This window comes from Cervus elaphus, chromosome 4 (assembly GCF_910594005.1).
Source record: "Cervus elaphus chromosome 4, mCerEla1.1, whole genome shotgun sequence".
Classification (NCBI taxonomy): Eukaryota; Metazoa; Chordata; class Mammalia; order Artiodactyla; family Cervidae; genus Cervus; species Cervus elaphus.
The window spans coordinates 9,168,623-9,195,141 of record NC_057818.1 but is presented as its reverse complement, the minus strand read 5'-3'; the positions used below and the strand labels follow the sequence as shown (position 1 = coordinate 9,195,141).

General features: G+C 48.0%; 1 protein-coding gene across 1 annotated transcript in view; it reads left to right on the top strand.

Moving 5' to 3' along the window:
* Nucleotides 1–26,519, top strand: part of CDYL2 (chromodomain Y like 2) — a 161,778-nt gene that overhangs the window by 114,023 nt on the left and 21,236 nt on the right. Inside the window, exon 3 of the mRNA XM_043898122.1 lies at nt 21,533–21,750. Within this exon, the coding sequence (XP_043754057.1) occupies nt 21,533–21,750 (218 nt within the window). The remainder of the gene's footprint in view (nt 1–21,532; nt 21,751–26,519) is intronic.

The window sequence follows — 26,519 nt, the reverse complement described above, 5'->3', positions numbered from 1 at the left end:
GGTTGCCAGAGGTTGGGGGAATGAAAGGAAGGGGAAATGCCTGCTGATGGGTACAGGGCTTCTTTTGGGGGTGATCCACATGTTCTCAAATTCGATTGTAGTGATGGTTGTGCAACTCTGCAAGTAAACTTAGGAATCACTAAATTGTATACTTTGGATGGGTGAACTTTATAGTATGTAAATGATAACAAAGGGCCAGTGCTGACCATGTGCCTGGGAGCCCTAAGTGCTGTCTCCAGGGACGTCCCCCTTTCCCGCCCCAGGAAACTGAGGCTAAAGCATGCGTCTCAGGCATGTCCCGGTGCGGCAGGAGGTGGAGCTGCAGTGCGGCTGCAGTGTGACTCCCAGACCCCGGATCCCACCTGTGAAATCCAGGTGATCTTAGTGGGTCAACAGCCCGTGTGATTTTCCTGCAGCTGCTGTAACACTCTGGGTGGTTTAAAGCAACACACATTTACACTCTTGGAGTCCTGGACGTCCGAAGTCTACAGTGAGTTGGCAGGGCTGTGTTCCTAGGGGGCTCTCCGGGAGGATCAGTTTCCTTGTCTTCGTCAGTTTCCAGAGGTTGCCCGCATTCCTTGGCTCATGGCCCCGTATCTCTCTGACCTCTGCTTCCTCTGTCACGTCTCCTCTGCCTCTCCCGCCTCTCTCTCATAAGGATCCTTGTGGTGATATCGGGTCTGTCCGGTGTGATCTAGGACGGTCTCCTCTGACAAAGTTCCTTTGGCGACATCAGGTCACGTATCCCGGGGTTCTGGGCATGAGGATGGGGACATCTTTGGGGGTGCATTATCCAGCAGACCACTCGCACATAGGAGAGTCTAGAGGGAAGACAGTCGAGACATGTGGGTTTATATTCCTGTATGGGCAGAAGCCAGCTGGTAACAAGGAAGCATGACTTTTGTCCTCTGGGTTAGACAATACGTATAAATGGAATCATCTGCCTGGTGTGGACTTGTGAACAACTGGTGGGGACTGGACTTGGCTTAAGCTTCCTTGTTGATTTTAGAGATGGAAGGCCAGCTGCGGCTCCCACAGGAAAGGAGGCACTTTCCAAATTCCACGACGCCTCTCCACGTGGCACATCTCACATCCGCGTTTATTTTAGAGGAGCTGACTCAAGCCCTCCAAAGGCTGGAGCCTTACTAGTGATGACGATAACAGCAGCAGCATCAATAACAGATACTTAAGATGTCCTTGCTGTGGGTTGGGTGTTGCGCTAAGGATTGTCCATGTGATAGTTCAGCCAATCCTGACAACTCTGTGAAGCAGGTTGTCTTTTTCATCTCTAGTTTACAGGTGAGGAAACTGACCCTTTAGGAAGTTAGGACTCCCCAGAAGGTAACATGCCAGAGTCAGATTTCTGACCCCTGCTTTTTGCTTTTCTTTTTTTTAAACATTTATTTACTTGGCTGCTTTGCTTTTTAGTTGCAGTGCCTGTGAATTCTTAGTTACAGCATGTGGGATCTAGTTCCCTGACCGCGGACTGAACCAGGGACCCCTGCATTGGAGTGTGTGATCTTAGTAACTGGACTACAGGGAAGTCCGCTGACCCAGCTTTTTACTTTTGAGATTCAGGGCTTTTTAAAACTACTTTCTCACACTGTCTTGCTGTGTGATATCTAACTTTCTTCCCAGGCCCTAATCACACAGTGGAAAAAAGCCTGTTCTGCTCATGTGTCTGTCTGTGCACGCATGCAGACATCCATGTGTATATGTTTGTGTCTGTGTGTATGGAAGACATTTTGTATGACAACATTTGCATCTTGATTTTTCTATTCAACATAGCATATGCCTATTTCCATATGGGGCAGGTCTTCATGTTTATAATTTTAGTCATGCTATTATATATATAAGAAAATGTACATCTGATCTAGTGTCCTGTCGTCAGACACAGGTTGGGTCTAAACTTCCATGGAGTCGCAAAGAGTCAGACATGACTGAGCGACTGAACTGAAAACTTCTTTGGTTTTGTCTTGCTTTATTTCTGAATTGTTTTCTTAGAATGAATTCCCAGAGGCATTTATTCTAAGATTGTACTGGTGATTTTGCCCCTCTCCCCAGTAAACAAAGGAACCAACGAGGTAATGATTTTTAGTTTTGCCCTTGTCTTGTCAGTATTATTTGTGGGAACAAAAAAGAGGAACTTCAGTGTCTCTCTGATTTGCATTTCTTACCTCATCACTGAGGCCAAGTCTTTTCTGCACATGCTCATTGAGTCTTTGGGCTTGTCTGCTCTTGTCTTTGAACCTGGGGAGAAAGTAGACTCATACAGAGGGGTGGTAGACTGGGGAGGAGGTGGGCTTGTGTTGAGGGGAAGACTCAGGGAGACTTCTGAAGGCTGGCGGAGCCAGGGCAGGAGATGCCGGGATGCTCGGGGACCCAACCCTAGTTATAATTACAGGACCAGTTGATTTGGCCGGGGGTCGGGGGGTCATGAAAGGAAGGACTGATCCTACTTTTCTGATTGAGGGTTTCCTGATGACTTTCTGATCCTGTATTATGGATGAACTGCCAGAAAAGACCGAAATAGCAAAATCTCCTCCTGGCTTATATGTCAGCAGTAAAAGTGAAGAAGGGAATTGACCACCCTCCGCTGCAGTCACGTGTCCACTTCTGGCTGCCCAGCCCAGCACCCTCCCCAGTGCACTCAGCCCAGATGCCCAGTCTCAGGTGGCCTCCTGCAGTTCTGACTCGGTTCTGGGCTCCCCCCACCCTCTGGCGTCCACAGCTGGGCCGGGCCACTCTCCATAGTCCTTGGCACCTGGGAGTCCTGAGCTGTAAAGGCTTTGGGGGATGGCCCCCGTCTCGGCCACACCTTCTCAGGCACTTGGTGGAAACTTTAGGGCATGACCTCAGCCTTGCCTTGTCCAGTTTCCCGTCCACATGGTGAAAAGCAGTATCTACTCTTGTCCCTTCTTGCTCTTTTTCTTGTGAGTATTTATACCTTTCAGAAAATTGACTCCTTCACTGCTGTTTCAGGGTGGTTTTCACGAGAGAGAAATGGTCTGGGATGGAAGCCTGTCTAACTGCAGGTCCCCAAAATGTCCCCTCCCTTTTCCGCCCCCCTGACTTCTTTCCTTCCTCCCTCCTTCCCTCCCTTTCTTCTTAAAGTTAAAAAGTAATTTAGTTCAAAAAATTGAAACACTATGGAAAGTGTAAGCTTTTTAAACATTCAAGTTCCCTCCTTCTTTTTTTCCCCCCTGAATTCTATTTCGAGGTGACTGATGTTCACATTTCCCTATAGGTCATTCTGAACTACTCTTTCAGCTTATGCAACTTGTATATATATTTATTTATATTTATTACACATTATATGTCGCATGTGTAAAAATGTTCTGTTTGCTCAGAGATCTGTTGAAGGGATGATGAACAAGGATAGTCCCACCTGTGTGGGCGTACACACATGTAAGAAACCAGGGCCTCACTGAGAAGGTGGCATCTGGGTAGAGACTGGAGGTGGTGAGAACACTGTGTTTTAAATCTAAAACTCCCATCTGTGTCAGGGGTGTGGATGTACTTCCCCTTTCTGGCTGCCTGGGCTTTCACGGCTTGCAGGGACTTAGCTGGCCTCCCTCTGATGGGCGTCCAGGCGCCTTCCAGAGACACACACCCTCGCCAGCCCTAGCTGTTGCCAGTCTTCATCACACTTTTCCAAGCTCTGCAGTTCTGATTTTAGTCTACAAATGAGGGTGAGCGTCTTCTCACGTTCCCAACACGTGTGTTTCCTCCCCTGGGAGGGGCCTGAGCCTCGTCATGCCAAGCAGAGCAGGGGATGACTCTCAGTAGGGTGGGTGGGCCAGGCATTTGGCCACGTGGCTTCAGGCAAATCGCTCAGCTTCTCTGGGCCAGAGGCTTCATTCATAAAATGTAGATGTAATCATGCCTCATGGGGTTGTGGTAAAAAATAAGTGAATTCATTCACAGAAAGCCTTTAGAATATTAGGTGGCACATGGTAGACGTTTGATAAATATTAGCTATATTATTTCAGTCCTCTGCCCATTTCTCTTGCATGCGTGCATGCTAAGTCGCTTTGTCGTGTTTGACTCTTTGCAACCCCATGGGCTGTAGTCCTCCAGGCTCCTCTGTCCGTGGGATTCTTCAGGCCAGAATACTGGAGTGCATTGCCATGCCCTTCCTCCAGGGGATCTTCCCAACCCAGGGATCACACCCAAGTGTCTTGCATCCCATTGCAGATGGATTCTTTACCCACTGAGCCATCTGGGAAGCTTTTTTTTTTTTTTTTTTTTTTTAGAGCATTTTATATATTGTATACTTTAATCCCTTGTTATATTTGTTAACTGCACTCATTGAGTGACTGCTGTATACCAGGAACTGTCTCGTGGCAGTCCCTCATAGCGTGGTGGAGAGACGCAGAAGGTATTGAGGGAGTTACCAGTAGGGGTGCCAAAGCCAGCTTGGGAAAGGAGTTAGGAGAGAACTTCTTGGAGGAGGTGACACGCAAGTTGAGTCTGATAGAATGAGCCAGAGTGAGCAAGGGAAAAGGCAGGGCTGGTGGGAGAAGATGACAGCACCCCCAGAAGCATAAAGCCAAGGATCAGCGTGTGGGTACACAAGACCACATCACAAAGAGCTTTCTGGACCACCCTGCAGGGAAGGCTGAAGCTGCAGGGTTGGCTTAAGAACCAGGTGGCTTGGAGCCGGCCAGTGGGATGGTGCTAGGAGTCTTTCTGGAAGGAACTGAAGCGTCCCTTTGTGTGGCCCACACTCCGCAGGCCTGCGAAGCCTCCCTGGTCAGGCTCGCCTCGCCTCCTTCCCCACGCGGTCTCTATGTGCCGTGTACACGTGGGCCCCTCCCCGCAAGCCCTCAGGTGGGCGTTTAACCCACCTGCTCATCCTTCATGGCTCCGCTTGACAGCAGTCCTCCCACGGAAGCTCCCCCTGACTCCCCGGTAGGTGGGCTTCCTGTCGGCTTGCAGCTGGACCCACGTTTGCTCACTGACGGCATGGACCTTGGCTTGTCATGGCCACAGCCTGACTTCTCAGATAGCCTCTGCCTCCCTCCCTGGGTTGTCAGCTCCAGAGAGCACGGATGGTCTCTGGTTTTGCTCCCACTTGTCGATCCAACACCTAGCACTGCTCAGCACCTAGGAGGTGCTTCAGAAGTACCTGCCGAATGAGGGGGTGAATGAATGAGCGGAGCAGAGAGAGAAGCAGGAAGCCTCTTCTGCTTGGAGCCGTGGGCCCCGAGCCCCTGTGAATCCTCACATGTCTGTCAGGTGCCCGCATCCCTCATCTGAGCAGCACCTCCCATCCTGGGCTGTCTCACGGTTCTCAACATCACGCTCCCGCAGCGTGGCCCAGAGGACCGCTGATGTTTTGTTAGGCTCTGTTCCTCAGCTGAAGGGTTCCTTTTCAGCATCTCGCCTGACAGTTGTTCGCATCACCACCTGCCAAGAGCCCTACTGGCTGCACTTCATTCCCCGCCCTTAATATGCACGTGGGCGCCCAGCTCTTATTGAAGCCCCAGGGCTCAGACCCTGCCGGTCCTTGTCAAGGGCTCTGCGTGTTCTTGTACGGCAGAGCGCATTTCATTCAGGTCACGTGTCTGTTTAGTGTAGTCCTTCGCTGTGGCAGAGAAAACGCAAGCAGACTTCTTAATCAAAGTCCTGTTTGCAGAAAGGACTTTGGGATTTCTCCTTTGAACTTGCTGTGAATTCTGGAGGCAGCAGTGGTGAGGAAGAGACTGGAATGAGTGAGCAGGGGCTTTGGAGGCACAGGGTCCATGAATTCAAGTGCAAACTGCCTCTTGTTGAGACAGTGACTCTGGGCGGGTGCTTGCAGCTTTGGAGCCTCGGTGGTCTTCCTCTCTGTCCACGGGCGATGACAGAAGCCCCTGCAGAGGGTTAGGGGATGGGCCCGCATGGTCAGTGCCGTGGGTGTTCATTTCCCTTCTCCCCTTTCTCAGACGGCATGGCCTACGGTTGGGTTTCTTGCTCTACCCAGAGGCACGCTTTCCTCCCTCTCGCCACAGCCCTGCTGCTCGCTCACTGACGCTAGGATCTTTGTGGCTATTCCGTTCATGTCAACCAGCAGGCAAACTCAAGAGGCCCTACTTCTGAGTGCTGGGATGACTGGCCTGTCACTCATGTTCTCGGTGGTAGTCAGAGTCGGCTTTTCTGCCCGCATCTTGGTGACAGTGATCCCAAGTCTGTCCTTCTCTAGCACACTAGCGCCCTGTGGTTTCTGCACCCTCTGCCTCTTTCTCTGTCCTCTCCTGCTTCTCCACATGGGAGGAAAGTGGGTCCATGCTGAGCCCCCAGAGTCTAAGCAAGGCATTTTACTACTGGCCTGGCTTCCCACCACCATCTCCTAGCCTCACTTGGTGGTGAGACAGAAACATCTGACCACAGGTGAACAGAGCACCCGCGCGTGCCAGGTGTGGAATCGGGTGCCGAGGCCACGGCTGTATGTGAGATGGTTGCTGTCTTCACCCAGCTCAGGTTCTCGTGGGAAGGAAGCAGTCAGCCTGCCAGCGCACCAGGATGTGGGGGCGGTCTGAGTGAGTGAGGAGCCCATCGGGATTAGGAGATGAGAGGAGGGTGGAAGAGCATAAAATCTGAGACCCGAAGGACCTGTAGAGTGTAGTCAGGCAGAGGGGAGAAGGGAGAATGTTCTGGACAAGTAGGAACTGCATTTTATTGAGAAGATTTGTAGGAAATAGGTAACAGTGACCTCCGACATCATCAGTCAACTTCATCTATGCTTTCTTCATCCAACATTTAGTGACTGCTACGAACCCTCATCGTGTACCCAGAAGAGGGTCGCTCGGTGGCTTGTTCTTCATGTATATTGATGAATACGGTGCTCACAGTTGAGGGAAGAAAGCAACCTGGTGGGGAAAAGACAAATTGGCAGTTTCTGTTGTTGTTCAGTTGCTAACTCGTGTCTGACTCTTTGCCACGACAGGCTTTCCTGTCCTCCACTATCTCCCAGAGTTTGCTCAAGTTCATGCCTATTGAGTCGGTGAGGCTATCTAACCTTCTCACCCTGTTCTCCTTTTGCCTTCAGTCTTTCCCAGCATCAGGATCAGTTTCCATACCATGCCAGAAATACCCAGTATTTATTGGTTGAGCCCAGGCTGTGCACCATGCCTGGTTCTAAGCAGCATAATATGTAGTGACTAATTTAATCCTGGTGGGGGGTGATCTGTTTCTCTCCTCCTTTTACAGATAGGGCTTCCCTGGTGGTTCAGTCCTTTACAGATAAGGAAACCGAGGTTTGTGGAGAAGTAACTGATCCATCAGAAGGTGGCTGCTCCAAGATTCAGATCCAGTGGGTAGGGCTCCAGATCCATGTTGTTTTTTTTGTTTTTAATTTTTTAAATTTATTTTTTGTTGCTTTTTGTTATTTTGGCAGCTTTTTGTTATACTTTTTGTTATTTTGTTTTAGTGTTTATTTTAAAAACTGTAAAATTTTATATTTTAGTTTTTCTTGTTCTAGACCTATGTTCTTAACTTCAGCTCTTCAACTTCCTGAGGGGTAGGGTTGTCCGTAAGCACAGAGGAGAATACTTCTCTATCGAAAACCCATCCCTTAGCCTTCTGATACCATCATTTTTTTCTACAATCCAGTTAAAGAGATGTTTATTTTGTGGCCACTGCGTGCTGGGAACTGGGGATTAGAGATGACAAGCCCGGACTTCCAAAGAACTCATTAAACTAATTAAGGAATCAGATGCTCCCAAGTGGCCAGCCACAAAGCTGAGTGTGCCAAGCGCTCAGGAAGGGCCTAGACAGACCGCCGTGGGGGCCCCCAGGGAGTGGCTGTTCCTGGGAGGAAGTCAGCTGCCTGGGAGGGAAGCCTTTCAGGTGGCCCCAAGGACTCCAGGTGTGAAGGTGGACGGAAGTGGCATTCGGGGCCAGGGGGACTGCTGAAGATGGCCCGGAAGCAGGAAACTTGACATCGTCCTGGAGGTTGGGGTGTTTAAGGGGCGGGGGTGGGAACTGAGGTTGGAAAATAGAGTGAGGTCAGAAGGCAGAGTTTGTGAGTGGAGGGGTGATAAGAACTGATGACAAAGCAGCTTTCCACTAGAGTCATTTTCTGCTTTGGAGACCGTAGAGCTGAATTCAGTAGCAAATTCAGCTATTGGGTACGGCTGGATAGGGTATCCTTCTCTGGGTGCCAGGATTCTGGTCAAATATTTGAGCGTCACTGTGACCATAGGGTGTTTAACTCAGGAGATGTGATTTCACCTCTAGAAAAAATTTCCTTTTCATCAGGTTATCCTGCATTTTGAATTCATGCTCTGCTGTTAAAAACATTTAGAACTGACAACAGACATCGTAAGATGTATGCCCATCGCTCTCAATGGTTTGAAGTAACCTGGGAGCCTAAGCTTTCTTGAAATTCCTAGTGTATGGATTTTATCAGGCATGATTAGAACATGCCAGATGATAGCTAATGAGGCTAAAGAAGATTTTTTTAAAAAATTTGGTTATTTATTTGTTAATACAATTTTAAACATTACAGTCCATTTACAATTATTACCGAATATTGGCTATATTCCCCATGTTGTACCATACATCCTAGAGCCTGTCTTATACCCAATAATTTTTATACCTCTCTCACCCCCTCCCCATAGTGCCTCTCCCCTCCGCATTGGTAACCATTAATTTGCTCTTAGGTCTGTGTGTCTACTGCTTTTTTTGTTTGTTTGTTCTATTCACTATTTTGTTGTGTTTTTTTAGTTTTCACAGCATAAACAATATCATACAGTATCTATCTTTGACTTGTGTCACTTAGCATACTGCCTAAAGGAAGATTCTTTTTTTTGAACATACCTATAAACTTGAGCTTTGCTGTTGAATTCAGCCCTGAGATCAGGGATAATGTCCATGGTGATGGTTAGGGGCTGGGACAAGGACCAGCTGCGAAATGACCATACAAGTATTGAGTGTATGTTGGGCTCTTTGAACTCTTCGATATGAGAGAGTGGGGTGATTGGAGGGTGTTTTCAACTTCAGCACCACCGCCAACCCCCATACTCCGCCCACCTCCAAACACCTGAACCCCAGCCCCGTTTCTGCAGAAAGAAGCTGCTGCCCCCATCTGCGGAGTCTGCGGGCAGCAGCTCGTTCCTCCCGGCTGAGACAGAAGAGGACCGGGCGTGTTAGCTCTGCACCCTGAGACCTGGCCACGCTTTAGGGATCTTTGGTGCGTCAACCACAGACCAGGAAACAGTTCTCAAGTGTAAGAACTATCACTTTTCTCTTCTAAGAACTGCAGCTGGAAAGCCCTCACCCCGCCGTCAACAAAGGACGGTTTCCCTCAACTGCGGAACTGATGAGTCCTCTCTTGTCTATTTTTTTTTTCTTTTTCTTTTCTCTCTTGTCTATTTTAAGCCTCCCCTTCGCCCAGCCTGCTCCACAGCTTGCAGGCCTCGGCGCTCCGGGGTGGCGGCTGCTCGCAGGCCTCCCTCGCCTCTGTGAGTGGTGTCTGCTTCCCGCAGACGGTGATTGTGAGCGGGATGCTGGGAGAAAAGGAGCCAGGGGAAAGGCCTCACACTCGCACCTTCGTGTGGGGGGTGTGGGTGGGGGACCCGGGCAGATCCCTCACTGTGTTCTCGTCCTGCTCTCCAGCCTCTCGCTCTCCTGGTTTGGGTCAGGAGGCAGAAACTTCTCTAGGCCCTCTGCTGTGTGTGGCATGCACTCATTCATTTGTTCAGCATGACTGAGCCACTTCTGCCTGCCGGCTGCGCTGGTTTCAAAGCTCAGTCATGTCCGACTCTTTGCAACCCGATGGACTGTGGCCCCGCCAGGCTCCTCTGTCCATGGGGTTTTCCAGGCAAGCATACTGGAGCAGGTTGCCATTTCCTCCTCGAGGGGATCCTCCCGACTCAGGGATCGAACCCTCACCTCTTGCATCACCTTCACTGGCAGGCGGATTCTTTATCATTGCCATGTAAAGACACAGGAGTGGCTGACACGGCCTTGCCTTTAAGAATCTGTGTATGTGTGAAGAGGGGGCCAGACGCGCCTGTGCCATGTCAGGGTTTGCAAGGCACGTGGGGTAATTCTCCTGCGGCGTGATCACCTACACTGCCCAACGTGGCACCACCAGCCTCACGTGGCTAACGTTAAACTTCAGTTCATCAAAATCAGACAAGTTTTTTAAACTTTCAGTAGCCCTATGTGGCTGTGCAGATAGCAAACATTTCCAGCACTGCAGGGGGTTCTCTTGGACAGTGTTAAATTGGACTGTAAGTTCTTGTTTAATATATGTTTATTTATTTGGCTATGCCTTGGGATGAGGGATCTTTAGTTGCAGCATGAGAAGTCTTAGTTGTGCCATGTGGGATCTAGTTCCCTGACCTCATCTAGTTCCCCCCCCTCATTGGGAGTGCAGAGTCTTAGCCACTAGGCCACCAGGGAAGTCCCCAGACTGTAAGTTCTTAAGCACAGACTCCATCTCTCTTTCTGCCCATCAGTGTATCCCAGGAGCCAGGTTTGTCCTGGGCATTTATTAATTGCACGCTGAATGAATGAAGGGAGGGACAGTAAAGACTGTTAAAAAAAAAAAAAAGGAAAACGATGTGCCAGCAGCCTCTAGATGAGGGATGAACTGCTCTGGAAGAATTAGAGAGCAGGTCTCAGAAAGGCCGCGTTGAGAAGGATGAGACCTTTACCAGGGCGAAAGACGTTCTGGGAAACAGTGTCTCTGGTCTGGAGATACCTTCCTTCTGCGTCCTGATGGCTCGCGCCCCAAGCAGGTGCTACTATTTTCTTCGCAAGGGGAGGAAACTTCATAGCACTCACACCGTATTCTTTTCCTCGGGCGTCTCTGAGAGGTGAAGGTCTCGCCCGGCTGTTAGGAAGCAGAAGGGCCAAGTGTGATGTAGGTACAAGTTAGTCATCAAGGTGTGAGAGCAGCCTGGTTTCAGGAAACCATTATCTTCTCCATGCATGAGACTCATACCGAGGTTCGGAAGTATGACCAATGTGTTGAGAAATGAACGTGGAATGTGTCTCAAAACTGAGAGCGTTGAATATGAGGTTGGCCTTTGCTGCCAGGAGGCTGCTCTGGTTGGTCTCCGAGATTTGTTTTTCACTCCTCCATTTGCTGGATGACCACGGCTGCCTTCCAGGCACTGTGCTCCGTCCTGCAGACACAGAGCGAGTGGCTCTCAGGCTTGTCTCTGAAGAGCCTGCTGTCAGGTGGAGGCATCAGGTGGGTGCAGAGATGACGAGGATGCAGCAAAATGAGCTCAGCTTGGAAGCAGCTCCACGGGACACTGGAGCCAGCTGCAGCATCCAGATTTTCTTTCTGACGTTTTTCAGTGGTCTCTCGGGGGAACAAAATGCAGAAGGTCCCTCAGAGCAGGAGAGCCCAAGACCAGTTTTAGGCTTCCGAGTCTTGTTGCTTGAGTCAGGCATCACGTTTGAAGTCAGGATGTTCGGAGTTTGAACTGTATCCTGGCCCTTCCCAGGGGCATGACCTTGGGTTTTGCTTTTCTCACCTGTGAAATGTGGATGAAACAGTGCCTTACAGGATCAGGCAACATAAGCTCTGTGGATCACATAATAAGCATTCAACAAAATAGGATGACTGTGTTAACAGTGGGCAATCGAGAGAAAGGACTTTGAGGATGATGCTGGACTGATCGTGGAAGGAGCCCTCTCAGACTGTTCCGGGCAGATGTAGCTGGCTCTGAGCCCAGTTGCCCATGATAATCAAAGAACTGCCCTTATTCTTGTTCAGTCACTAAGCTGTGTCCGACTCTGATCCCATGGACTACAGCGAGGGACATGACTTCCCTGTCCTTTTCTATCTCTCGGAGTTTGCTCAAACTCATGTCCATTGAGTTGGATGCCATCCAACCATCTTGTCCTCTGTCGTCCCCTTCTCTTCCTACCTTCAATCATTCCCAGCATCAGGGTCTTTTCCAATGAGTTGACTCTTTGCATCAGGTGGGCAAATATTGGAGCTTCAGCTTCAGCCTCAGTCGTTCCAATGACTATTCAGGGTTGATCTTCTTTAGGATTGACTGGTTTGATCTTCTTGCTGTCAAGGGACTCTCTAGAGCTGCCCTAGATCCTAAATAAGAGTTAAATGTGAAGCCAGCACAGAAGATGCACCCCTCACCTGGGAATGGCATCCTCTGGTGTCCTGTCTGAACTCCTTCCCTTCTTGCTCTCTGGAGGGAGCTTGGTGCTCTCCAGGGCTAGAGTTTGCCATGTTCCTGGTGGAGAATGCGGACATGGATGCCATGTCCTGCAGTCTGTCCCTCATCCGTCCAGTCCTCTGTGGCTTCCCCTAGACCTTTACCCTCTGTCCTCCCGGAAAACTCACCCCTCACTCGTCCCAGGGCAGCTGCTCCCTTATCTTTCACATACCAGCTTTCTGTTTGCCTTTGTGTAACTTACAAAGTGCAATGCATTTCCTGACACACCTCTTCCTGCTGCACACTGACAACTATGCACAATTTCTTGACACTTTTTGAGTATTTCCACTATTTTGACCGGACAGGTTTCCTTCTCCCACTAGCTGAGTTGAGATGCTTTTATCTGTCTTTAAGAGTCTGTCCTTAGGGAGTCTTCCTCACTTCTGGATTGTGGATTCTTTTCTCCAGCCAGGTCATCTCTGTCTTCTAATATATGAGCCTAACCTGCTCACAAACTAATGTGACTATTAACATCATTTATGTCTTTTCTTCTATTTTATTTTGCATTTCACTTTGTAATTCTGTCTCTTTGCTCCTTCTCTCATCCCCTTCCTTGGCCCTTTTTGTACTTTCTAATTGAGTTGATACATTTTATATATTTCCTCTCTGGGCTGATTTGGATGCTAGCCATAGGTTATATTTGTGCTCTTAAATTTTAGCATACATATTCAACTACACATTTTTTCTAACAGATGTGCAGTCCTCCTGTTGATGCAGCAGGGAGGACCTTACTTGGTTTTGACTTCTCAAGGAGCCTCATGTTTTTGTTTTGTTCACTCACTCAGTGTTGTTAAACAGCAAAAATTGTTTTCGTTATTTTTGCAGCCAGGAATTGCATTTACTAAATTGAAAACCATCAGCTGTGTTTCTTGTATCTCTTGTCTTCCTACAAATTAACTTTTTGATTTGCTGAAGTTTCTATTTATAATTATTTTAGAGTCTGTGATAACTCTTTTAGTTTTGGGATATCTAAAAATGCCCCTTTAACTGGTCCTTTAAATGTGGTTTTAGCTGGGTATAAAATTCTTGGCTGAGAGTTATTCTCTGTCAGCATTTTGATGGAAGTTCTTTTTTTTTCAGGCCTCTGTTAACTGCTTTTGCTATCAATCTGATATTCCTTTTTGAGAATGTGTTTTTTTCTCTCCATGCTATATTTTAAGATTTTTTCTTTGTCTGGGACATTCTGCAGTTTCATTATTATTTGTCTGTTTATCCTATTTTATACTCAGAGTGCTCTTTCAAACTAAGAATTTGTCTTTTCTTTAAGTTCTTAAAAACATTCAACCATTATTTCTTCAAATATTTCTTCCCTAGAGGTATTCCTTGTATGGAATTTTAATTTGATTCTTATTTTCAGAATATATATATATATATATATGTACACACACACACATATATTTATATATTTAGCATATACAACTTTTAGTTTTCAAATAATTTCATACTTACAGCAAACATTGTAAAAGAACCCCTTTTTGGATTTACCAGTAAGTTATGACCAACCTAGACAGCATATTGAAAAGCAGAGATGTCTGTCTAGTCAAGGCTATGGTTTTTCCAGTGGTCATGTATGGATGAGAGAGTTGGACTATAAAGAAGGCTGAGCACCGAAGAATTGATGCTTTTGAACTGTGGTGTTGGAGAAGACTCTTGAGAGTCCCTTGGACTGCAAGGAGATCCAACCAGTCCTTCCTAAAGGAGATCAGTCCTGGGTGTTCATTGGAAGGACTGATGTTGAAGCTGAAACTTCAATACTTTGGCCACCTGATGCAAAGAGCTGACTCACTGGAAAAGACCCTGATGCTTAGAGGGATTGGGGGCAGGAGGAGAAGGGGACAACAGAGGATGAGATGGTTGGATGGCATCACTGACTCAACAGACATGGGTTTGGGTGAATTCCAGGAGTTGGTGATAGACAGGGAGGCCTGGCATGCTGTGGTTCATAGGGTCATGAAGAGTTGATCACAACTGAGTGACTGAACTGAACTGAACTGAACATTTTACCGTGTTTGCTCTCTCTTTCTTTGTGTATATATCTGTGTGTATGTACATGTATAGGTAATTATATAGACTCACACATATATACACACTTAGAACTTATGTACAAGTGATTATACAGATTATATACAAATCATTTTTCTTTTTCTGAACCATTTAAGTGTAGATTGCATACATCATGCCTCTTTACCCAGTGATATTTTCTGTGGGTTTTGTTTGTTTTTATTGAAGTATAGTTAATTTACAATGTTGTATTAGTTTTAGGTGTAAAGTGATTCAGTTATTTATATACACTCCTTCTCCCCCCCTTCTATTCTGTTCTCTCTGCCAACCATTGTGGGTAACCAATTTAATCATTTTCTAGTTAACCCTTCCTCTGTTTTCTTTTTGCAAAAGTAAGCAAATTTGTCTAGTTCCCCTTCTTTCTTACACTAAAGGTAAAATACTTTTATACCTTGCCTGTCTTCACTTGAAGGTACGTTTTGGAAATCACTCATTAGTTCCTAGAAATAGTTTTCATTCTTTTTACAGTTGCATAGTATTCCATTGTGTGGATGCACCATAGTTTAATCTCCCCAATCTGTGCTTGGATGTTTAGGTAGTTATAGTGTTTTGCAGTTGTGAATAATGCTGTAAGGAATCATCTTATATATACATATATATGTATGTTTATAGGTACATATTTTACGTCATGTTTCTAGAAGTGGGATTGCTGTGTTGAGAGTAAGTGCATGAACAGTTTTCTCACAGATTGCCAAATTCTCTTCCATAGCAGTTCTACCATTTGCATTCCACCCACCAATAAGGAATGCCTGACTCCCCACATCTTCTCTAGAAGAGTATATTGTCAAAATTATAAACTTTTGCCAAGTGAATGGGTAAGAAGTGTAGTTTTAATGTTCATTTCTTTCATTCTGAATTTTAGTTTGCATTATTCTTTTGAACGAAGTTGAATTCTTTTCTTACCCATAAGAGCTATTTTTATGTGATATTTGTGGATTATCTGTCCATATCTTCTGTCTGTTTTTTCCCCCTGGAGGAATTTTGGTCTTTTTGTCCTCAGTGTTTAAATTTTCTTTAGTCTGGGGATCTTTAATCCGTGACATGCAATTTCTTTCCTCTTTGTCATTTGCTTTTTAATTAGTTCTTTACCTTACCCCTGTGCTCTTTTCCTTTCTGTCTGCTTTTATCTGAGAATTTATTTATTTTAAATGACTGTTTCCCTCACATCTATCACTTGGAGCATTCTACGCATTCCTATTTTAAAGTCCGTGTCATATTGTCTCATAATATTTGTTTGATTTGATTTGGAGCTGTTTGTGTCACCAGCGTTGATTTTATCAGACAGAATCCTAAGCATTAGATATCTTCCTGTTTTGAAATTTTGGCGAAGAGGCTCATTTCAAGAGGGAAGTTGGTTTTGTCTTTCTTTGCTTCCTCTCTCTCCCTCTACCTGGCCCAGAGGTCCCAATAAAGCCTTGGCTGTGGGCAGCATGTGGCTTTGTTGTCGCTGTTCTGTCTTTCGTGGAGGACATCACGCTGTCCCCTGGTTTCCAACCCCCGGGTGCATCCTCCCACCTCACGTGGGAGACGTGAGTCCTGCTGCCCCTATGTCCCCTTCCTGCCCGTCTCTCCCGGCGCCCACCCCCACGGCGAGCTTTGTGTTGGTCTCTGCCTCTCACACAGAGATGATCATCTTGTTTGTGAGCCCAGTTTTGTATCCATCACTTCTGCATGTCTGGAGCAGAGAGGCTGTGTGAGAGGGAGATTCTGTGGGGCCTTCTTAGTGGGAAATACTCCTTTGTACTTGGAAGGAAGGAACATGAGAAGGCTTGAAGGGAGTGGAAGGAAAGAACCCAGCCTGATCATCCTGAGAGGCAGGGATGGCATCTCCCGTTGCATGTGTGGAAAGTGGAGGTGCAGAGGGAATAGTGAACCCCCAGCCTTGCAGCCTGAGAGGAGGGGTGTGGGCTTTGAAGGCTGGTCCATTGCTGGGTTTCACTCTGGCTTTCGGCCTCATCAGGTGGTCAGCCCCTCTCGCTTTGGAACGCCCCATCTCTCCTGGACCCATGTCCTGGGCTTGGAGGCAGCGTGTGGGGCTGGGAGCAGGAGACCTGGGGCTACACGGACTCAGTTTTGGAGTGACTTGGCGTCCTTCAGCTAACGTTTCTGAAAGTGCCTGGAATGAGCCACACACTTGCTAATCCCATGTTGGTTCCTTAATTAAATTAACACGAAAACAACCCTCAAAAACAGGTACCACTGACGCCAGCTTATAACGAAGGAGACGCCACTGGGAGAGCTCATGGGCTTCAAGCTTCTCCCGATGAGCAGACACAGTGCTGGAATTCCCATGCTGTCTGGCTGCAAAGCCCCGAACTTCCCTGCTTCCGGCGTATTCTGTTCCCTGGGGTACCTTCTCCGCCAGCCTCCCCTGTCTCTCTGGAGGCATGGTGCCCCAGAAGGGTAGCAGCTTTGAGAGCAGCTCTGTGGGAGGGCGGAGTGGGGCTCAGAAAGGTGACTTAATGCTACTGTATGTGAGTGAATCCAGGCCCTCACGGAGGCTTCCTGCCTTCCTTGACCCAGAGATGGTGTGTCCTCCAAGTTAGCATTCGTGATGCAAGCCCTGTGTCCTGGTAGATAATAGATATATGGGTCTGTTTTCTTATATAGTTTTATGGATTATTTGGTCAGACGGTCCCTTAGGGGCCGCTTCCCCGTATGCTTTAACAGAAAGACCATGGGCTCCTTCACCGAGAACCCCCAGTATTCTTTATCACATCACCCTATCTTTTCCCGTTTATCATTATTTTAATGATTGCTCTATTTGTTTCCTTTCTATCTCTCACCCTCTGGGAGGGCATGAAGCACGCTCTGGGAGGGCATGGGCCTTATTTCTCTGATTTTTGTTGGACCTCCAACATCTAGTGTGACGGCTGACCCATAGGAAGTGATAACTCATTAGATTCTGAATGAATGAAGAAAAGGAGGGGCAGTTGCCTCTAATCCTGGCTCTGCCATTTAAAACCTTTGTGGCTTCCCGCAAGCGCCTCACTTCTCCTCATCTGCAAAATGGACTAAGAAGGGCAGATTTGTAGGACTGCTGAGCAATTTACAGGCGGCTTATAGAGCTGCTCAGAAAAGGTAACCCTCAGGTCCTCCTCCTTGATGTAAAGGAAACCAGCACCTTGACTTGGTTGCAGGGCGGGAGAGGTGAAGTCAAACCTCTGCCAGCCCCAGGGAAAACACTGCCGTTGCGGAGCCCTGAGCCTCTGACTTCTCACGGGCGAGCTGGGTGGCCGCCGCTGAGAGCAGCTCCCGTGATGCGCTAACCTCTGCCAGCAGGTCCCCGGCACGCATCTGCCGGCTCCAATTAGGAAGGCTTTCTCAGGAGCTGGAGGTTTTGAGGTTGACCCTGAAGAAACAGCTCCCTTTCCATGAGCCTTTTAATTAAATGCTCACGCTTGCTTTCCGGAGTTCATTGAATCATTTACCTGCATCATGGTGTTTGACAAAGCCCTGTCGCTTTGGGTAATGGAAAGGGACAAGATGAGGAGGCTTCTCAGAGGCTGTCTGATGACATGGGGGCTGGTGCTTCTGTGCCCTTTTGGGGCTGGGCGCTCATCTCGGTGGGGTAGGAGAGGGCTCCAGCGCAGCATTTCCTGGTCTCTGCCTTTGGCTTGCTTCTTGTGATTCCAAGGCCCACCCCCACCCCCGTGCTCATTGAGAATGTGAGTCCACCTTGACAGTTGTCCTGAGCCTGGTTCTAACAGTCCGGTCCCTCGGGCAGGGGCCACAGCCTGGGGTGCGCCCAGCTGGCTGGTTGAACCTTCTCCAGGTGATCCAGGGGTCTGCTCAAGTGTAAGAACCACTGGTCTAGGGACTCAAAAACCCGTCTGAATGTCAGAATCACCTGGGGTATAGTTTTCTTTTTTTAAAAGACCCAGAGGGATGGGATGGGGAGGGAGGCAGGAAGGGGGATCGGGATGGGGAACACATGTAAATCCATGGCTGATTCATGCCAATGTGTGGCAAAAACCACTACAATATTGTAAAGTAATTAGCCTCCAACTAATAAAAATAAATGAAAAGAAATAAATAAAAAAGTAAGTTTACCCAGAAACAAACAAACAAACAAAAGTTAATTTTAATGTGTTCTTTAAAGGAAACTTTATTTTCTAAATAGTTTTAGATTTCCAGGAAATTTGGAAAGAAAATACAGAGAGTTCCTATGTATACCCTGTACTCAGCCTCTCCTGTTTTTATGACATCTTAAACTAGCATGGTCCATGTGTTACAGTCAATGAACTGCTAATCCATATAGTATTATTAACTAAAATCCATACCTTATCCTACTATCTATCCCACGATCCCATCCAGGATCCCACATCACATTTAGTTGTCATGTCTCCTTAGGATCCTCTGCCCTAAGACAGTTTCTCTGATTTTCTTGGGTTTTGATGACCTTCACAGTCTTGCAGTACAATGATTAGGTATTTTATAGAATGCCCGTCAACTGGGATTTGTCTGTGTGTTTCTTATGATTAGACTGGGGTTGTAGGTTTCTGAGAGGAAGCCCCCAGAGGTCCAGCGCCTTCTCCCTCACATTATGTCAGGAGTGCACGCCACGCCCTGACTTATCCCTGTCGTGTTGGTCTTGATCACGTGGCAGACGGGGCTTTGGCTTCTCCATCTGCCCCAGCCAGGTTTCTCCACTGTTCCTCTTCCCTGACTATGCCCCTTCCCCCACTTTCTACACCGTTTGCAAGGTGTGAAGCTCACCCTTAAAGAAGCTATGTTCTGCCTCCTTGAGAGCAGAGCATCTGCATTAACTATTGGGAATTCTTCTCCATGGAAGATTTATTTCTTGTTCTTGTTGTTCTGTCACTAAGTTGTGTCTGACTCTTTGCAGCCTCATGGACTGCAGCACACCAGGCTTCCCTGTCCTTCACTATCTCCTGAAGTTTGCTCAGATTCATGTCTCTTATCTCCCATTTATCCAGTCATTTGATTATATCAGTCTAGACTCATGGATATTTATTTTTTACTTTCAATTATAACACAGTATGTACTTTTAATACTTTAATTGCTCAAATTCTTGCATCTTTGGCCATTGAGAGCTCTTTCAGTCGACTCCTATGTCCTTTTGACAGGTGTTATCATTGTGAAGATTGTTATTTGTTTTGGTTTTGGTTTTACAACTCTCTTCCTTTCAGTCTCTGCAAGCTTATCTTGCATGTTTCCTGCCCCAGTCCTGGAATCACCTATTTCTCCAGAGAGCCCCTGTTCCTTTTATTGAGAATGGTTATCAGAAACCAAGACCTGGGCTCCTGGGGTGCCCACTGCTATTGGGATGCCAGACTCTGGGCCTTCTCAGCCAACAGAGCGAGGAAATACATGTGTGTATACTAACCTGCATAGACACGCTTATCTAGGAATATTTCTGTATGTAACCATCTGTACCTGTGTTAGGTTCATACTGATGTCTTCAGGGCTCATCCGTCACCACATGGATCATTCTGGCTCCTTCCCTTTGCTTCTCTGCAAACTCCCACTCAAACAGAGAAACCTTCCACTCCCACTTGCCATCTATTTACATAATTGTTCAGCTCCAGCATCCATGTCTGATGTCAGAATTCTGAGCTCCTACTTACCTCCACTTACCTCCGCGGGCTTCTCGGGTGAAAGTGAAAGTGAAGTCGCTCAGTCGTGTCCAGCTCTTTGCGACCCCGTGGACTGTAGCCCACAGGCCCCTCCGTCCATGGGATTCTCCAGGCTAGAATACTGGAGTGGATTGCCATTCCCTCCTCAGGGGATGTTCCCAACTCAGGGATTGAACCCAGGTCTCCTCCACTCCATCTGAGCCACCAGGGAAGCCCAGTGGGTCAGTGGTAAGAAATCTGCCTGCAGGGCAGAAGGTTGCAGGTTCTATCCCTAGGTCAGGAAGATCCCCTGAAGAAGGAGGTGGCAACCCACTCCAGTATTCTTGCCTGGGAAATCCCATGGACAGAGGAGCCTGTGGGCTACAGTCCACGGGGTGGCAAAGAGTCAGACATGACCTAGTGACTAAGCAACAACAACAATTTACCTCTGTAGGAATCAGCTTTATCAACTGGACTACAGTGCTTCCATGCAGGTTATTTTTAGTTTGACAGACTCCACTCATTCCTAAAATTACTTCGGTCAGGACCTTTCCCCCATCCCCCTTCAGGGAGGTGGTTTCATACGCTTGTCATACAGTTAGATTGTTTTTATCACATTCTGCGTCCCATCCTTGGATGGACATGAATCTGAGCACACTCCAGGAGTTACTGAAGGACAGGGAAGCCTGGCGTGCTGCAGTTCATTGGGTCGCAAAGAGTTGGACACGACTTAGCGACCGAAGAACGACCACAAAGGTGTCTATGCTGTAAAGTTCCTCAGGTTTCAGCACATGTTCGTGGTCTCATGTTCGCCATCATGATATCTTGCAGAGTGGTTTCACTGTCCTAAAAAAGTCCCTACATTTCACCAGTTGAGCCCCCCTCTTACTCCACCTGAACCCCTGGCCACCAACGATCTTTTTACTTTTTCTATGCTTTTGCCTTTTCTGAGATGTCATGTAATTGGAATCATACAACGTGTCTCACCTTTTCAGATTGGCTTGTTTCACTTAGTGATGTGCATTTAAGAGTCATTCATGCATTTTTGTGGCTTGATAGTGGACTTCTTTTTATGCCAAATAATATTCTACTGTGTGAATGAACCAGAGTTTGTTTATCCATTCACCTAGTAAAGGGCATATTGAAAGTGAAAGTCGTTCAGTCCTGTTTGACTCTTTGTGACCCCTTGGGCTATACAGTCCATGGAGTTCTCCAGGCCAGAATACTGGAGTGGGTAGCCTTTTCCTTCTCCAGGGCATCTTCCCAACCCAGGGATTGAACCTAGGTCTTCCGCATTGCGGGCGGATTCTTTACCAGCTGAGCCACAAGGGAAGCCCAAGGGCATATTGGTTGCTTCCCAATTTTTGAGTAAATTTTGAGTAAAGCTGCAGTATTTTTGGCTTGCAGTTTGCCTTATTTGGGGACCATTCCTGGATCTGTCGTTGCTGAAGGCATCCAGGCAGAACCCGGGCACTCACAGGTGGATGTGTGGGAGAGGGAATCAAGGATCGCTCAGGGTCCTTCACAGAGAGCCCTCTTTGTGCTCTTCCGTGTTGGGAGCTGTAGCCTTTCACCACCCGGAGCAGAGGCTGCCCGGAGGCCCCAGCCGCATCCCAGCCTTTCCGTGGAGTCTGAGAGCTCTCCCGCCTCGCTGCGGTGTGACTGTCCCGCGGTCAGCCTCTCACCCTGTGTGTTTGATTTTGGAAGGCTCTGCTCTGACCAACGGGGGCCTCGGCCTGCACAGCCCGGTGAAGCGGAAGCTGGAAGCCGAGAAGGACTACGTCTTCGACAAGAGGCTCAGGTACAGCGTCCGCCAGAACGAGAGCAACTGTCGGTTTCGGGACATCGTCGTGCGGAAGGAAGAGGGCTTCACGCACATCCTGCTGTCCAGCCAGACCTCGGACAACAACGCGCTGACCCCCGAGGTGAGCGGGGCGGGGCGGGGGTGAGGCTGGCTCTCTGGGCCCTCTGACAACAACGCGCTGACCCCCGAAGTGAGAGGGGCGGGACGCGGGGGGCGGGGGGCGGTGCTGGCTCTCTGGGCCCTCCACACCCAGGCAGACTGGACCTGCGGACCCGATTTGCTGATCTCACCACGTACGTCATCTGTCTGATCTTTATGATCCGTGACTACAGTATCCCATTTTGAAGATGAAGACCCTGGGAAACAGAGAGATTCAGTAAACTGATCGTGGTCACAAAATTAATCAGTATTAGCCCCAGAAACCAAACATCACATCTTGGGCTTCTCCAGCAAAACTGCATGGTAGTCCGCATGTCTGATACAGATGGAATTATAGTCACTCAGCTCACTTACAGTTTTTTTAAACTGACATATAATCCACATACCATAAACTTCATCCTTTTAAAATGTACAGTTCAGTGGTATTTAGTGTATTCACAAAGTTCTGTGACGATCAGCGCTAATTCCAGAACATTTCCATCACCCCTAAAGGAAACCCTGTGCCCTTTAGCAGTCACCCCATTCTCTCTTCCCACGTCCCTGGCAACCACTAACCTCCTTCCTGTCTCTATGGATTTGCCTCTTCTGGGTATTTCATAGATGCAGAAATTGTGCAATACATGGCCTTCCATGGCTGGTTTATTTTACTCAGCCCAGTGTTTGAGGGGTTTGTCCCTGTGGCAGCATGATCAGTGCCTCATCCCTCTTCTGTGTGCGGGTAGGCCACACTTTGTCTATTAGTTCTCCAGTTGAGGGACATTTGGGTTAGCTCCACTTTTGGCGAAGACTTCCCTGGTGGCTCAGTGGTAAAGAATCTGCCTGCAATGGAGGAGACCTGGGTTCGATCCCTGGGTTGGGAAGATCCTCTGGAGCAGGAAATGGCAACCCACTCCAGTATTCTTGCCTGGAGAATCCCATGGACAGAGGAGCCTGCGGGGCTACACCCCACAGGGTCCCAACGAGTTGGACACACCTGAGCGACTAACACTTGCATTTTCCACTTTTGACTATCTTGCATAATATTGCTATGAACATTTGTGTATATGTTTTTGTGTGAACATAAGGTTTTCTTGGTTATATTCCTAATTATGGAATTGCTGGGTCATAAAGAGCCAATTCATTGGAACAGACCCTCTTACTGGGAATGATTGAAGGCAGAAGGAGAAGGGGATGGCAGAGGATGAGATGGTTGGATGGCATCACCGACTCAATGGACGTGAGTTTGAGGAAATTCTGGGAGACAGAGAAGGACAGGGAAGCCTGGTGTGCCGCAGGCCATGGGGTCACAAAGAGTCAGACGCAGCTGAGTGACTGAGCAACAGTAACAACGGTAGCTGCATATTTGACCTTATGAGGAACTGCCAAACTATTTTCCCCAGGGGTTGCACCATTTTACATCCCCAACAGTGGTATATGATGGTCCCCATTCTTCTGCTTCCTCACCAGCACTTGTTATTGTCTTTTTTTTTTATTCCAGCCATTTTAGTGGGCTTGAGGCACTGTCTCACTGTGGTTCTGGTGTGCATTTTCCTAATGATGGATAATGTTGGGCATCTTCTCTGGTGCCTGTTGGCCATTTGTCTATCTTCTTCAGAGAGGTGTCTGTCCAAATCCTTTGCCTATTTTTAAAATTGGGAATTTTTTATAGTTGAGTTTTAAGCATTGTCTATGTGTTCTGAATATCAGACCGTTGTCAGAGCTATGTTTTGAAAATACTGCCATTCTGAGTTGTCTTTTTCCTTTCTAGATAGCATTCTTTGACATTTCAATTCAAAAGTTTTTGACGTCCAGTTTATCTTTTTTCTCTGTGACTTTCTTTTTTTCTTTCTGACTGTGGCTCATGGCTTGTGGGATCCTAGTTCCCCAAGCAGGGATTGAGCACCAAGCCCTAACCCCTGGATTGCCAGGGAATTCCCTCTCTATTACTTTTTGAAATGTTAATTCTGCTTACATCGAGATGAATGGAACAGTGAAGCAGGGAATACATAATGCATTTACATAGACAACACCATTCATAACAGGGGGCACGTAGCAGATGGCAGGGAAGAGATTGTAGACAGTGCCAGTGTGAGAAGACTCGCATCCGAGCAGTCTTCTCCTGCGGGACCGACCCGGGAAGGGCATAGAGTGGCAGGTGACCAAGACGGCCACGGTGCTCGCAGGGCTGTGCACACTTCCTGTGTCCTACTTACCCCATTTCATCCCACCTTCTGGTGTAGGGTTATTACCGTTCACGTCTTCCAGATGAGACAGCGTAGGCCTGGAGAGCGGAACAGGGCTGGGGTCGCACAGCTTCAGAGGGCAGGGCCGTCAGCCCAGCGCCTGGCCGTTGCAGACAGCTCACTGCAGACCCCCCGTTCCCATTCCCATGGTACCTGCACTCCCGTGTCCGCAGGAGCAATGCAGACCTGGAGGGTGAGCCACGGGACGGCTTTGGGGTGGGGGGACGCAGTCAGGGAGCAGCTGTGTCGCTGGTGACCCGCCCAGACGGGAGGTGCAGATGGCCTGGCACTGCCCGGCGTGTCCAGTGCTCTCAGGGGGCCCGGGCGTGGGTGGAATGGGAATTCTGTGTCCTTGAACTTCCTATAATCACAAGTGTTGCCTGTGTGCTCTGGATCCCAGGCCCTTGTCAGAGCTCTGATTTGAAAATACTGCCGTTCTGTGGGTTGTCTTTTTCTTTTCTAGATAGCACTCTTTGATATTCAATTCAAAATTCTTTGAAGTCCATTTATCTTTTTTTCTGTATTACATTTTTTCCCTTGTCACTGTGATTTACACAGAACTGTGGTTCTTTTTGGGGACCGTGGGGAAGACGGGCAGGAATGTTTGTCAGCCTGTGAGGGAAGGGAGTGGCCAGGGCCTGCGGAGTTAGGGGGCTGCTGGTGACCCATCGCCCCTCTTCTAGGCATGGGTGTTTGGGGGCGCCCCCTCCTCCACCTTCAGCAGAACCGCCTCTAGGCTCTCGGCTGTGTAGACCTCTGCAGAGGTCTCAGAGTCCAGGGCCTGTGGTTGACCCCAAAGGCCGCCATTCACGTGTTGATACACCTGGAAACCTTGTTATTTTAAGCTCCTCACAAAACATTCGCAAGAGACCAATTCTTCTCAGATTTTTTCTACTTCACTACTTTTAAAAAGAGTGCTTGAAAAAGGCACGGCATTTTCCTTTGATAAACCGAATAGATGTGGAGCCTCCCAGTTCATCCTCTCCCTTCGCAGCCGCTCTGGGTATTAACTGTTGCCTTCTCATCACAGAAGTGTGTGGCACCCGACTGATTTAGGGCTCCCGGGTTCTCACCTCCTGAGACTCGGGTTTGCTTGATTAGCGAGGTTTACTCCTAATTGGTGTCTGTCGGTAACAGAACAGGAGGAAGATGGAGAAACAATTATTGACCTGGTGTTTTCAGCTCTCCCGGCAACCAGAGTGGATTGACGCCGTGGATAAATTGGCTAACTGGGTAGAGTAGCGCGAAAGGATGTGACATGGTGTTAGCGAAGGAACACAGCTCCCCTGGCGGCGCTCGTGGTGAAGAACCCACCTGCCAGTGTAGGAGATGGAAGATCCAGGTGTTCGATTCCTGGGTTGGGAAGATGCCTTGGAGGAGGGCATGGCAACCCCCTCCAGTATTCTTGCCTGGAAACTCCCATGGTTAGAGGAGCCTGGTGAGCTATGGTCCATGGGGTCACAGTGAGTCAGACACAACTGAGCCACTTAACACGCACAGAGTTAGCACAGGAGCCCTGCCCCCTCCTGGCAGAACTGGAATCAGATCCAGCCTCCACCACTTTTCCTTTTCTGCTGCCTTGGGATTACTTTGCCTCTCTGAGTGTTCTCATTTATAGGAATCATCCAATGTATTCCCTGTGGGATTTAGAGATAATGTCTGCAAAAGAGGCTCTCAGAGTCCCTGACACCTAGGAAGCGTTCAGTGAATGTTCCTATTGTTGTTAAGATGAAACAGAAGTGTTACAGTGGCCACCAGCAGACCCAGCCCTGCTTGTTCAGGGAGAGACTGGAAGGAGGCCTCTTTCAGGGTCACGACTGAATTCTTTTTCTAGTTGTGTATGTGACGTTGGCGGGATTGGCCCCATGGGCAGAAATTCATACATTACTGGGTGTATTAACTGGATTCTCAGGTTAGCAGGTGTGTTGTCATATTTCTGCTTGTCTGGAATATAGCAAAGAGCCAGGAAAATAATGGAAATGCCCCTGCAGGAAAGAGTTGGCAAAATAGATGGTCCAAAGTCTTGGGGATTAAAAACTCATCCACTTTTCTCCTTAGGAGAGGACCTCAGGTCCTCACTGTGTTTCTGGGGTTTTCTTTGTAGCTCCCAGTCTCAGTCCATGGACCACCACCCTCCATGGGGGCACCCAGATACACCTCTGGGGTGTATCTGCCGTGTCCACACCATCCTCAAGCCAGTCATATGTTTCTTTCTATTTCCATCATAACTCTGAGTGTCCAGACTACTAGCCATGTTGTCTGCACGATTGTATCAGTAATAACCTACCAACAAGGCTGCCCGCTTTCGTGTTTCCTGCCCTGTTATCTGTTCTTCAGAAGGCAGAGTGATCTGCTGGAAATGCAAATATGATCACGTCACCCCTCACACACACATACTGTTACATACTTCAAACACATCAGTGGCTCTTCCAGTCTTACCTGGAGACTTGGCTGGGGAAGCTGCACTTCCACGGTCCTCCTCGTGACTGTTGGCAGGTCCTAGGTCCCC